Source organism: Schistocerca piceifrons, chromosome 2 (assembly GCF_021461385.2).
Source record: "Schistocerca piceifrons isolate TAMUIC-IGC-003096 chromosome 2, iqSchPice1.1, whole genome shotgun sequence".
Taxonomy (NCBI): Eukaryota; Metazoa; Arthropoda; class Insecta; order Orthoptera; family Acrididae; genus Schistocerca; species Schistocerca piceifrons.
The window spans coordinates 611,884,932-611,900,388 of record NC_060139.1 but is presented as its reverse complement, the minus strand read 5'-3'; the positions used below and the strand labels follow the sequence as shown (position 1 = coordinate 611,900,388).

At 38.8% G+C, this 15,457-nt stretch overlaps 1 protein-coding gene across 3 annotated transcripts in view; it reads right to left on the bottom strand.

Moving 5' to 3' along the window:
• Positions 1-15,457, bottom strand: part of LOC124773042 (patronin) — a 399,845-nt gene that overhangs the window by 57,167 nt on the left and 327,221 nt on the right. For all 3 annotated transcript variants that reach the window (XM_047249368.1, XM_047249369.1, XM_047249370.1), the window contains 3 exons: positions 8,445-8,681; positions 7,518-7,704; positions 5,136-5,243 (listed from right to left, as the gene is read on the bottom strand). In XM_047249368.1, the coding sequence (XP_047105324.1) occupies positions 5,136-5,243; positions 7,518-7,704; positions 8,445-8,681 (532 nt within the window). The remainder of the gene's footprint in view (positions 1-5,135; positions 5,244-7,517; positions 7,705-8,444; positions 8,682-15,457) is intronic.

Below are 15,457 nucleotides of genomic sequence, written 5' to 3'. Positions count from 1 at the left end.
TGTGAAGTTTTTGGAATTGTATGGAGATAAATAAGTGTTTTATGATGAAAATGTGGAACATCACATCACATCACGTCATGTCACGTCACCACTGTCAGCAGTCAGCTTCAACTTACAGTCCCTCCCCATTGGCTCGGTTTCATACAGTGCAGTTCATGGCCTGTAGAAAATAAACTAACGTTAAATCACCGTAAGAAACAGTTTTTACAGTTTCTAACCCACAATCAACAAAACCTGACATTTTAATTTCACAGAATGGGCATATAATTAGTGAAACTCAACGCATCAAATTTCTAGGTGTTCAGATAGATAATAAACTGTCATGGAAAGCCAACGCCCAGGATCTTGTTCAAAGACTTAATGCTGCCATTTTTACTATTTGAATGGTATCTGAAGAAAGTGACCATTCGAAGCGAAAATTTGTCTAATTTGCTTATTTTCATTCGTTTATGTCGTATGGTATATATTTTGGGGTAACTCTTCCCATTCTGAAAGGATATTTTTGTCTCAGAAACAGGTGGTTCAGGGAGTAAGTGGTGTAAGTTCACGAACCTCTTGTCAACCCCTGTTCCTGTCTGGGTATTTTGACATTGGCCTCTCAATATACATACATTCTTTATCATCATTTCTTGTTAACAATATCAGCTTATTCACATTAATAAGCAGCCTTCGCTCAGTTAATACTCGGCAGAAATCCAACCTGCATTTGGATCAGACTTCCTTAACTCCTGTGCACAAAGGTGTGCAGTATACAGTTGCATTCATTTTCAATAATCTACCACAAGAATTCAAAAATCTTAGCAGTAATCCACGTGCTCTCAAATCAAAACTGAAGAGTTTCCTCATTGTTCACTCCTGCTATTCTGTTGAGGAGTTCCTTGAAAAATTAAGCTGATTCTTAAATTATATTGTTGATTGCATTTGCTTGAACTTATGGACTGACTTTTTTGGGTTCTTAAACTTTTTTTTTATCTGTTATTACGTTTATTTTGTAATTCCATGTATTGACATATTCCATGACCTTGGAGATTTGCTACTCAATTTGGTCCTATGGAACTTCATGTGTAAATAAATAAATCGTGCATGCACACGCACAGACATGCAGAGAGAGAGAGAGAGAGAGAGAGAGAGAGAGAGAGAGGAGGAGGAAGAGGAGGAGGAGGAGGAGGAGGAGGAGGTTAGTCACAAACGGAATTTCCATGGTGTTCACAATATCTGGCTTTGAACAATAAGAGACATTTTCAAAGTTTACAAACTTCTGTAGAAGTTATTGATCAGGAGTTGATAATATCTGGTAAGTAGCAATCAAGACCCTTCACTGTTCACATTTACAAACCAAACGTTAACTGGTTACACTGAATAAATACTTTGTTTGTTCAGCAATGATCCACACTATCTAATTTGGTGAGTGAAAATAGTTAATATGCATACATGAATTGTTGAAGTGTTGTTTGGACAGCTTTGCAGATATCAGGCATGGACTTAAGCATATAATTTTTTTAACATGAAGTAAAAATACCTGATTCTTCATAGAGGTCCCTGAGACCAAACATTTAAAGTCACTTGAAGTTTTGTTTTTGTTCTTATTGTCTGTCACATATTAGTATCTGACTTGGAAAGCAATAGTGAAATGTGTTTCAGAGCAAAATGAGTCGTCTTTAGATACCTATTACCGACTTCCATGTCAACTAATGATATGGTCAGATATCCTATTATTTTAGACTTCAGTTCTTAAGCTTCAGTCTTTTCTTCAGTTTTTCTTTTGGTTTCACCACTTGATTGATTCATTGTGCTAAAAACAGCAGCAAAATCTGATTTCACTATAGCACGACTCCTATGAGGATCTCATAAAAGCCCGTATTACATGATGTGCCTAAACTGTAGAATTACGCACCAGCACCCCAAGCGTTAATATTTGTAACTACAGGCTGGTTCACGTAGACCTATTACACCATCCACGTGGGATGCACCCGGCGCGCATGTGCAGTAGGTAGTAATAACACATAAAACGCAAACAGAACTGTCTGATCTTTTGTAAAGTTGTTCATTCTACTGCTCGAAACACAAAGGGGACCGTGTGGCATATTGGAACATCATCCGTTTGAATTGTTTATGCCACTCAAAGTTCCTATTTCATAAGAAAATGTATATCATTATTTGTTAAGTAATTGCTATTTTCTTATGTAGGTTACTACTGTTCTGAATTACAGACTCAACGATTAGTTTTATATTACGACACTTGGTTACACAAGTATATGTATTTATACAGCATTTTGCACATGGAGGACCCACTTGCTTTTGGAGCTATTGCCCTGGTAGCGACAGTAAATGTTCCGATTAGGGCAGGACGAAGACAAAACAAAAAGCCAGATATTGTTGAGTTTGATCCTGGCTGAAAAGAAGGGACAAAGGCAGGGGATTATATTCACTGCTTATGAAAGAATTGAAGCTTGAAGATCCGCAGGAATTTCGGAGCTTCGTGAGGATGGACATGACCTGTCTCGAGAAGTTGCTGTTTATGACAGAAGATGGAATTAGCAAGTGTGACATGGTCATGATAGAGGCACTCTCATATTCTCAAAAGTAAGAATTAAATTATGGGTTTATATGTTTTGTGTTTAAGCCAGCCTAGGTCACGAATAAAATTCTGGTAAATGCTCTGTTATGTTGCAGGTTGACAGTAACAATATATTTCCTGGTTACTGCGGAATCTTTTAAGTCTGGCTTTTAGCCACAGGATAGCACGGCCCACCAGTTCAAAAGTAGTTGTAGACATGTGCAATGCAATTTGCAACACTTTAAAGGACCAATACTTAAAGGTGTACTTGTGTTATTAAGTTGCAGTCCTCATCTGTTGCACTGGGCCAAACTGCAAGGACTTTCTCCCTTTCACTGCCAGTTTCTCTTTTCTGGCATGCTGAAATCAAGCGAGAGACACAATCAAATCAAACATGAACTTTCGTAAACTAAGGCACTATGATACAAATCGAAAATCAGTGTATAACATTATACGCATGTTACTCAGAAAAAAAACGATTTCCGACTACCTTATTACGTTACAGTGGGTCATACATACACCTTTCCTCCCTGCATGGTTGATTTAAGACTCTTAATGCCTCTTTGCCTCATTTCGTTTCTAGAATACGAAGTCATCAATAGAAAAAATCATTTTGCAAACAGCTAGTGTAAAAGAGTACTGCGAAAAAAGGTTCTTTGCTGCATTTATGAAACATGCTTGCTGGACAAAAACTTCAGAAGATCCCCAACACGAAAATCTGAAATTAGCCACTAGCCGACTAACAATAACCAAATAACAAGCAGAAAGCACTGTTGTACACCCTTCTGTGCATGCGCGAGTTATCGCTGCCTACTGCGCGAGCTATCGCTGTCTACTGCGGCATCGTCATGTAATACCCACTTAACCACTGGTTGTCAGCAATCAGTTAATTGTGCTCTTCACCCCTACCCCCTCTCTAAATTTCTATCCCAATTCAAACTGCTTTCTCATATCTTTATCTGATTCTTGTGCTAAGTCTCACTTAATTTATCTCTTTAACGTTTTGAGCAAATCAGCTGTGAGTTCTTGGTGAAACATTGTAAATTAACTAAACAAACACTGTTTTTGCCTTGTTTCACAAATTTGTCCGAAATGATTAGCATTAGGTACTTAACGGCATGTTACTTCCTTTGTACACTTGTTGTCTTGTGCAAATAAAAGAACCACCTCTGAAGACAAAGGAGGGCAGAATATTAGAATTTAACAACCCATTGATGGTGAAGACATTAGAGACTGACACAAGCTTGAGTTAGGGAACCAAGGGGCAGGGCGGGGAGGTGGATGGGGAGAAATTGCCCACATCCTCTTCTAAGGTAACATCCCAAAAAAACCATGAAAAATCTAAAACTTATTCTGAAAGATTTGAAAAACCATTCTCCCTAATGCAACTCCAATATATTAGTCTGAAGGACATACCAGAGTAATTAACAATATTACAAAAAGAACAGATTGCGCTCTAAAGATGACACGCTGAGTAGCAGTGAAGCACAATGGAAATACTGAAATACTGTTACACATTTCAGCTTTTGGCCACAGGATGGGTGGAGACACACACACACACACACACACACACACACACACACACACACACACACACACACCACCAGAATGGTGAGTAGCCATCTATCTCTTGCAAGTTTGTTGATACTCCAATCCAACTTGGACTTTCCATTGCTTGAAACTACAGTAATTAATTTGTAATGGTGCTAGTTATTGCATCAAATAAGAGTGTCAAAAGTAATTGCATTCACATTAAAATGTTCAGCAGTGGAAATAAATTTTACGAATATTAATGTACAAACATACTGCGAGAACCCTAAAACATGACATTCAGCATACCAATAAAACTGTCATCACAATTTTCCACTAAACTTGTACACCTTTGTTGACAACTGCCAGAACTTTTTTTAGGCTTCGGATGACGTGGAACTATTAAGGGTAAATTCATGAAAAATAGGATCTCATGTTAACTTCTTCAGTTCAAGAATTAACAATTCTAGGTTTCAAACAAACAACAAACTTACCATGATGATGAGATGAAAATTAACAAAATTTATGTAGTATAAGTTGAAAGTATAAGTTGAAGTGTCAATAAAAAGCAAAGCTGGGCTAAATGAGGACTGAAATATTAATAAAAGTTGAAAGAACACAACACTATTGTTACACTGTCTGCAGAATTTAGTATATAATGCTTGTTCTATGGGAACAAGCAGAAGAAATGGCAACATGGCGAAGACAAAAAGCTCTAGTAGGTCAACAAATATACTATACAAAATAAGACTACAGCTTAAGTTAGGGGAAGAAGATTTAGGAATAAGTGAATTTCTTATGTCAAAAATATTGCAATTTTTTCACATTTTATCTAAAAGTAACCATAATTTGTTTTTTGTAAATGTCACTTAGGATAGGAGACTCTTCATTAGCTTTTGTAGGCAACCATCCCTTGAACCAACTTTACAGAACTGATCATTATGCTTTTGGAAACACATTTTAAGCATCTCAGACAAATGCCAGAAAAACAGAAATGTTAAATAAAAAAAGAAAGAAATGTTAGTTTCATAAACACTTCAAATCTCACCTCTGAACAGAGAGGTTGGACCACCTCTCCGCTCTTCGAATCTTTCTGTTAAACTATCCTGTGAGCCACGATAATAATCCCTCCTCAGATTTTGGCTGTAAACTGTGTCTACAAGAAAATGAAAAATCATGCAGGTAACTCAAATCTCAATAAATAAAGTACTGGTATCAAGCACAACAAAAGCAGTTACAGGGAAATGCTTTAAAAGAACAAGGAGGAAAATAATAATGCAAATACTGACAGCACAGTGGACTGGAAGCCACAAAAGTTACGTAAGCATACTGGTCATTACAACAGTGCTGAATAATAGAATTTAATGAATCTCTGTGTCCTTAAACATTGTACTGTAGTCCACGTAATGCCTTCCTCTTACTTTATAGTGATAACCTGCAGTGTCCTCAAGACTTTTGCAGTGGCATCACTGAATAAAACCTCAGGTTTCAAGCCACTTCAATTCAAATAAAATTCTTGAGCTTTCTGTGGCTAATGCAATGTATCAAGTTTGACTGCTTAACTAATGGAGGAACAGACATGGATAACGATAAGGCCCACAGAACAGTTGTTAATCTCTCCAAATAAGAACTGGATGACAGCTCTTTGACAGCAATGAGTAAACCCCTTAATTTTTCACCAGTCCCACAATGTCTGCCAATTTTGGAGATTATTAGTTGAACAGAGCAGTACATTCAGAATCTCTAATTGACATAGCTGAAGACATCAGACTAACCGTCACCCTTATGATGTCGAAAGGTAAGCCACCAAAATCAAATACTAACCATGAGGAATGGCATGGATTGCGTTTATATTAAATTTACCACTGAGATGGAGGAGGATGGCAAACTACTGTTCTTAGATGTTTTAGTTGAGCAGAAGGCAGGAGATAAGCTGATCATTCAGTGTACAGGAAACTGACACACAATGATCAATATTTGAACGCTGGTAGTTTTCACCACCATGTGGTCTTGAATATGTTAATACACAGAGCCAAAGTTATTTCTGACGATGACCAGCTACAGGCTGAATTGCAGCACTTGATGCGTGTGTTCAGGGAGAATGGCTACTGTAAGACAGACATTGCAAATGCTTTGAGATGTCACCGAAGAAGGATGACTTGTGATTCGGCAGAAGAGAGCAAGCCGGTGGCTTTCCTGCCATACTGTGGGGCAACAAGCAGCAGGTTAACACGTGTGCTGCAGACACATGGATTGAGACCAGTGTTCTGACCCGCCTCCAAGATACAAGATACATTGTGACTTATTAATGACGACAGATCTCTTCATGTGCCTGGTGTAAATAGCGTCCCTTGCAAGTGCGGCAGCATCTATATAGGCCAGACAATTTGTATAGTTGCAGAGAATTTTAACGAGCACAAGAGACATATTAACCAAAGAGAGCTCGACAAGTCGGCCATAGCTGAGCATCGCCTCAGATGCAAAATACAGCTTGAGAACACAAGAGTCATGATTCATGTGTCAACATACTGCAACTCCATTATAAAAAAAAGAGGCTGAGATTAGAATGAACAGCAACAGTTTCAAAAGAGACCAGGGATACACACTGAGTAGAGCATGGGGGCAGGCTTCGGATGTCGGAAGGAAGCAATGATGGATGCTTAACACTTGTACGGAGGCAAGAGCATTAATTTCAAACGTGGCACCGGCCCCTCATGTTACCTGATGCCACTCAGTCCTACGGTGGGCCAAAGCTGCTATGAGCTGCCCAAAATCACCTTCCGCAAACGCGTCATTTCGGCCCTCTCTGATTGGTACCAGTGGCTGTAATCATACATATGTATGTGGGAAATAGTGCCAGACCTGGCAGTCGGTAGTTTTACTCCTGACGTCAATGGCACAGCTAGCCATTGAAAGCTCGAGAATTTTATTTGATAGTTTGCAGTATTGACGAAATTACCTGAATGTCATAATAATAAAAACAAGTGTGACATAAGACATGAACACAGGAGACTTATATGCAGTTACAGCAATCACATTTAATTTCTTAAGGGCAATTGCATAGCACAGAAAATACACACAACAACTTTCCAAAAGTAAAATAATAGAAAACTGATATGCAATTTCAACAATAAATAATAATGTTAAATTTTTCCACATTGTGGGCAATGATGTGAACAGATTACTTAATAGCATAAATTGCTTCTACACAAGTGAAGAATAATTACAGCATAATCAATTATATGAACAGCCTGCTCAGAAGCTACAAAATAATAATAATAAAAAAAAGATGCCCATGACTAAAATGATATATTCATCTAAAAAAAACTGCTGTTTTAAGGAAAAGACAAAATACAGATATAAAAAGGCAACCACAAAGATATATTACCAATACACAGTACAGATGAGAGGCAGTTACAAAACTCCATACCTGTGAGATTTGATGTTGATCCTTTTTTACTTCGGCTTGGACTCAGTATACCTTCTTGGACATCCACACTACCACTATCAACATGAATTGTTTTCGGCCTTGGACGAGAACTTGCCGACGATTTGTTACGCATCTTAGGAACAGGTTTCATATTTGAAAGTTCAACTTTTTCTGGTAGTAGTTTACCCTGAAATTTGTAGCAACTTTTTAATAACCCAGAATTCACAAAGAATGTTATTTATTGATGATAAAATGAGTAAATTTAAACACATGTATCTGTGTGGCTTATGCTAGCCTCAGCTGTTTGTGCAATAAACTAATTTACCAAGCACAATACAATCACTATTGGTAATAAGGTGAACCATTCTTATTCACAAAAGACAAGCAATCTTTATTTAAATAAATAAATTTTAAAAAGTGAGCAGTGGACAGGGCAACAAGAGAAGTAGAAGGATTTTTTTAATTGGGGGGAGGGGGAAGGGTTAGCAGGAGGTGCGAGGGCAGTGTCCGAGGGATATAGATGAGCCTACACACAGGGTACATGATCCTTACGCGAGATCTTCTTATAAGACAACTTGTATTGATGGAATACAATGGAACTGTGGTCCTGTGATCCTTCAATCTTTCTGTACAACATTGACAGTTACAAGGCTTTAGGTTTGCAGCCAAATTGTCGCATTATTTTTACACAATATTTCCATAGCTTCCCTGCATGCATTCATCCAGTGTAGACACCGATTTGTTTGGACTCCAACCAAATAGTAAACAACAAAATCAGCAATAGGGAAGTTGTCAAAATATTTTATAAAGATAAAATAGACAACTCGACCGCAATCCAATTGTATTGTAAACCAATGCCTTGTAAACTGCTTCTGCATTTATTACTTGCAAAGTAAATCCCGAATAAACAAACTGCAATAAAATTACCTCTCTCTCTGCTTCTTCGATGGCCTTCTTAAGCTTGTACTGTTCAAGAATGGCTGCTCTGCGGAGACGTTCCTCTTCTTTCTTACGTTCTCGTTCTTCCTGCCGCAGTTTTTCCATTTCTCGCCTGCGCTGTGCTTCTTGTTCCTTCAACGCCTTTGCTTCTTCTTGCTGTTGTCTCCTTTGAAGGGACAGCAACATTATGCGTTCTTTTTTACGCTCCATTTCATCCAGAGTCATCTGGCGGAAAACCAATAACTTAAATATGATATTATAACATTACGAATGAGGGAAACATTCCACGTGAGAAAAACATATCTAAAAACAAAAGATGATGTAACTTACCAAACGAAAGCGTTGGCATGTTGATAGACACACAAACAAACACACACACACACACACACACACACACAAAATTCAAGCTTTCGCAACCCAAGGTTGTTTTGTAGGGAAAGAGGGAAGGAGACAGAAAGACTAAAGGTTATGGGTTTTAAGGGAGAGGGTAAGGAAGTCATTTCAATCCCGGGAGCGGAAAGACTTACCTGAGGTAAGTCTTTCTGCTCCCGGGATTGGAATGACTCCTTACCCTCTCCGTTAAAACCCACATCCTTTCGTCTTTCCCTCTCCTTCCCTATTTCCTGACGAAGCAACCTTGGGTTGCGAAAGCTTGAATTTTGTGTGTGTGGTTGTGTTTGTTTGTGTGTCTATCAACATGCCAACGCTTTCGTTAGGTAAGTTACATCATCTTTGTTTTTAGATATATTATAACATTACCACGAGATGTGGCTAAAGCAAGTTTCAAGGACTGTCTCAGTTTTGGTCTCTTCTAAAAGTGGTTAACAGTAAATAATTATAATTTCATATTTTACACATTAAGTTGTAGTTTTTCAAATAAAGTATGAAAGTGACGATGGTTAATTAGCAGACTCTGTCAAATACTAAGTACAAGCTTAATGGGAGCCTGTGGTCTTAGTTTTTCTTTCTGGCAATTAGGGGGTGATGGCGTCAGATGTAGCATTTCACAGATATAGATGCACTCAAACTCTCCTTGTCAGTTGTTGTTGTTGTTGTTGTTGTTGTTGTTGTTGTCGTCGTCGTAGTTGTCGTCGTTGTCTTCAGTCCAGAGACTGGTTTGATGCAGCTCTTCATGCTACTCTATCCTGTGCAAGCTGCTGCATCTCCCAGTACTTACTGTAACCTACATCCTTCTGAATCTGCTTAGTGTACTCATCTCTTGGTCTCCCTCTACGATTTTTACCCTCCACACTGCCCTCCAAGGCTAAATTTGTGATCCCTTCATGCCTCAGAACATGTCCTACCAACCGGTCCCTTCTTCTTGTCAAGTTGTGCCACAAACTTCTCTTCTCCCCAATTCTGTTCAAAACCACCTCATTAGTTATGTGATCTACCAATCTAATCTTCAGCATTCTTCTTTAGCACCACATTTCAAAAGCTTCTATTCTCTTCTAGTCGAAACTATTTATCGTCCATGTTTCACTTCCATACATGGCTACACTCCATACAAATACTTTCAGAAACGACTTCCTGACACTTAAATCTATACTCAGTGTTAACAAATTTCTCTTCTTCAGAAACGCTTTCCTTGCCATTGCCAGTCAACATTTTACATCCTCTCTACTTCGACCATCGTCAGTTATTTTGCTCCCCAAATAGCAAAACTCCTTTACTACTTTAAGTGTCTCATTTCCTAATCTAATTCCCTCAGCATCACCAGACTTAATTCAACTACATTCCATTATCCTCGTTTTGCTTTTGTTGATGTTCATCTCATACCCTCCTTTCAAGACACTGTCCATTCTGTTCAACTGCTCTTCCAGGTTCTTTGCTGTCTCTGACAGAATTACAATGTCATCGGCGAACCTCAACGTTTTTATTTCTTCTCCATGGATTTTAATTCCAACTCCTAATTTTTCTTTTGTTTCCTTTACTGCTTGCTCAATATACAGATTGAATAACATCGGGGATAGGCTAAAACCCTGTCTCACTCCATTCCCAACCGCTGCTTCCCTTTCATGCCCCTCAACTCTTATAACTGCCATCTGGTTTCTGTACAAATTGTAAATAGCCTTTCGCTCCCTGTATTTACCCCTGCCACCTTCAGAATTTGAAAGAGAGTATTCCAGTCAACATTGTCAAAAGCTTTCTCTAAGTCTACAAATGCTAGAAACATAGGTTTGCCTTTCCTTAATCTATTTTCTAACATAAGTCGTAGGGTCAGTATTGCCTCATGTGTTCCAACATTTCTGCGGAATCCAAACTGATCTTCCCCGAGGTTGGCTTCTACCAGCTTTTCCATTCGTCTGTAAAGAATTCACTTAAGTATTTTGCAGCTGTGACTTATTAAACTGATAGTTCGGTAATTTTCACATCTGTCAACACCTGCTTTCTTTGGGATTGAAATTATTATATTCTTCTTGAAGTCTGAGGGTATTTCGCCTGTCTCATACATCTTGCTCACCAGATGGTAGACTTTTGTCAGGACTGGCTCTCCCAAGGTCGTCAGTAGTTCTAATGGAATGTTGTCTACTCCCAGTGCCTTGTTTCGACTCAGGTCTTTCAGTGCTCTGTCAAACTCTTCACGCAGTATCATATCTCCCATTTCATCTTCATCTACATCCTCTTCCATTTCCATAATATTGTCCTCAAGTGCATCGCCCTTGTATAGACCCTCTATATACTCCTTCCACCTTTCTGCTTTCCCTTCTTTGCTTAGAACTGGGTTTCCATCTGAGCTCTTGATATTCATACAAGTGGTTCTCTTTTCTCCAAAGGTCTCTTTAATTTTCCTGTAGGCAGTATCTATCTTACCCCTAGTGAGATAAGCCCCTACATCCTTACATTTGTCCTCTAGCCATCCCTGATTAGCCATTTTGCACTTCCTATCGATCTCATTTTTGAGACGTTTGTATTCCTTTTTGCCTGCTTCATTTACTGCATTTTTATATTTTCTCCTTTCATCAATTAAATTCAATATTTCTTCTGTTACCCAAGGATTTCTACTAGCCCTCGTCTTTTTACCTACTTGATCTTCTGCTGCCTTCACTACTCCATCCCTCAGAGCTACCCATTCTTCTTCTACTGTATTTCTTTCCCCCATTCCTGTCACTTGTTCCCTTATGCTCTCCCTGAAACTCTGTACAACCTCTGGTTTAGTCAGTTTATCCAGATCCCATCTCCTTAAATTCCCACCTTTTTGCAGTTTCTTCAGTTTTAATCTACAGTTCATAACCAATAGATTGTGGTCAGTGTCCACATCTGCCCCTGGAAATGTCTTACAACTTAAAACCTGGTTCCTAAATCTCTGTCTTACCATTATATAATCTATCTGAAACCTCTCAGTACCTCGAGGTTTCTTCCATGTATACAACCTTCTTTTATGATTCTTGAACCAAGTGTTAGCTATGATTAAGTTGTGCTCTGTGCAAAATTCTATCAGGCGGCTTCCTCTTTCATTCCTTAGCCCCAATCCATATTCACCTACTACGTTTCCTTTCTCCCTTTTCCTACTACTGAATTCCAGTCACCCATGACTATTAAATTTTTGTATCCCTTCACTATCTGAATAATTTCTTTTATTTCATCTTATATTTCTTCAATTTCTTTGTCATCTGCAGAGCTAGTTGGCATATAAACTTGTACTACTGTAGTAGGCATGGGCTTCGTGTCTATCTTGGTCACAATAATGCGTTCACTATGCTGTTTGTAGTAGCTTACCCGCACTCCTATTTTTTTATTCATTATTAAACCTACTCCTGCATTACCCCTATTTGATTTTGTATTTATAACCCTGTATTCAACTGACCAAAAGTCTTGTTCCTCCTGCCACCGAACTTCACTAATTCCCACTATATCTAACTTTAACCTATCCATTTCCCTTTTTAACTTTTCTAACCTACCTGCTCGATTAAGGGATCTGACATTCCACCCTCCGATCCATACAACGCCAGTTTTCTTTCTCCTGATAATGACGTCCTCTTGAGTAGTCCCTGCCCGGAGAACCGAATGGGGGACTATTTTACCTCCGGAATATTTTACCCAAGAGGACGCTATCATTATTTAACCATACAGTAAAGCTGCATGCCCTTGGGAAAAATTACGGCTGTAGTTTCCCCTTGTTTTCAGCCGTTCGCAGTAACAGCACAGTAAGGCTGTTTTGGTTAGTGTTACAAGGCCAGATCAGTCAATCATCCAGAATGTTGACCCTGCAACTACTGAAAAGGCTGTTGCCCCTCTTCAGGAACCACACGTTTGTCTGGCCTCTCAACCGATACCCCTCCATTGTGGTTGCACTTACGGTACGGCCATCTGTATCATTGAGGCACGCAAGCCTACCCACCAACTGCAAGGTCCATGGTTAAGATGGTTAAGCAGTAATAGATGATGAGTGTCAGTTGAAAATTTCATAACAAGACAAACTGTATATAGAGATTAACAACAATCCTGTGAAACGGATAGACTGTTATTCACCATACAGAGGAGACATTGAGTTGCAGACAGGCAAAACAAAAAGACTGCTGTACATTTCAGCTTTCAGTCAAAAGCTGAGACTACTTCTAACGTAGAACAAACAAACAAACAGCACAACTTTCGCTCACACATGACCACTGTCTCTGGCAGTGGCAGTGGCCAGAGACAGCGCTTCTTTGTAAGAGAGTTCTGCTTGTGCGAATTTGTAGGTGTTTTCTACTTTAAAAGAAGTCTTTTTGAAGCTTAAATACATACCAGTCTTTTCATTGTACCTTGTTGTGATTCAGTGCCCCCTGTGTATTGTGAGTAGCAATCTATCCTTTCCTAATATTGTTGTTATGCCATCCTAAACTTTCCATTGTTTTATAGAGAGGGATTCATTTAGACACATTTGTGTACAAAGTACTGACAAAAAATTGATACTTAAATTTTTATGACAGTTGGTTATAACAGCTTTGTGTGGTTTTCTGAGTAATAATTTAAGCTGTTGATCAAATGAAATTTAACACAAATATGTAGGAATGATAAAACATACAGTCACACCACTGATTACAGCTACACATATATACTGCACCCTTAACCACGCAACACAATTTGCTGAGCTTGAAGGTAATGTTCTAACACTTTGGTGACTGCCCCTGAGCATAGCGCAGGTCAAAACACCATGTTCCAATGATTGTGTCCAAGTATAGATTGGGCTGCAATTTTCCCAACACATGAGCCATCTACTACTCAAAAAATGGACTCTTATCATACAAGAACAATGTACAGATGTCCCACTGTCTGTCCCTTTGCAAGTACTGCTTCCTGCTGTCAGTTTCTACAAACATTTCTGAAGAAACTTTAGAGAATGAAACAGCTGATGTCGAGAGTATTGAGCCAGTATTTGATTGTGTTGACATAATTTTGAGCATGTACTTGCCAGGTTTCACAGTTTGCTGTACTTCTGCTACAAAAACAATGTTTGTTAAGTGAGCAAGAAATTTTGGAAGCTCGAGAGGAAGAAAATGCTCAATAACTAACCTCTCTATTTTCTGTCATCCTTATTTAAAAATTTGTAATCTTTCAAAGAACCAAAGTAAATCTTGAAGCTTGGCCTTTTTTAGTGTTTATTACATTTTACGATACATCAATTACATATGTGACAGTAACATTTTAAATAATGGCATAAATGGCCAGATTTCTAGGCCCAAAATTTGAAGTGGCTGGTCTCCAAAGCTACTCGAGTAAGTCATTAGGAAAGTCTAAAATTCTTCTATGTACTATGCCATTTAGGACAGGAATACTTTTCAACTGTTAAGCAAATGAGTCACCAAACATTGTTGATACTGTATCTATCGCTGCTGGTAAAAACAGAGTTTCTGCAACCATGTGTGGTTTCTTGCATTTAGCAATTCCATGAGAAATCTAATAAGAGGCTAGAAGGGCCTTAGATGTCACATTCGTCATTCTAGCAAAGTTCTTTTGGATTTTCGTGACAAAAAAATAGAAAAATCTTTTGGTTTCCCGTTAATTCAGGATGTTTGGTTTCAAGATCTCTCTTTAACTCAGTAGGTTTCGTGCCAACAGCAGCTAACTCATTAAACTACAAACTGCAGACATTATTCACCATTGGTTGTAATTTTTATGAAGTCTAGCACTAAATAGTTCATCATACCTCTTCATTATCGCCTTTGGAGTATCTCCCTCCCCTCTGCCACTTGACAGACCACTGCTGTCTTGATGTTTCTCACTAATCAGGAACCGCTTCATACTGCAGTCAAGTCTTCCTCGCAAAGTCATAATTATAAGACTATAACTATAGTTGTCATTATAATTATAGTCTTGGCTCGTGCATCTCAATGCATCCCTATAGTAGACACTATAAGGATGCATTGAGATACACTAGCCAAACCTTGCACTGCATGGGATAGTTATGGAAAGATTAATAGTGCAGGCAATAAAGGGTATTCCGCTCAGTATCGAAGGAAGCACTGCCATTCTGGAACAAAGCCTACTCAGCTTACATGGTACGCTTTGTTCCGAAGTGGTGTTGAAGGAAGTCATGAAGCTCGACCAATCATTTCAAACAATGCTGAAAACGTGACAGCGGTTTCATTGTCGTCGACCACGTCTGGCGTTAACACCGATGTCAGGCAAAATTCAAACCGATCACTGGCATATCGTTTGATTGACAAAAGATAAAGCGAATTGTTTGTTCCTAAGAATATATTTTTGTTTTCATAATTATATGTGGCCCCTTTGCACCCCCCCCCCCCCCCTCCCCACAGGATTGCGTCCCACAGTTTGAGAACCACTGTCATAGCCTACATCCCCTCTCATACAAGCATATTAATTCCTGGTCTTCACGAACATAATTTTGCTAGATGTATATGGCATGGACATGGCGCTTAGGTGAGAGCTGGAAGGGGTTGAAATAAAGTAGGCCATGGACCTTCACAAAATCTTTGTAACTCTTGATCAGATCCAAAACTTCATTCCGGCATGTAAAGAACTGTCTGGGTACATCACAAAGTGAGATTATTACA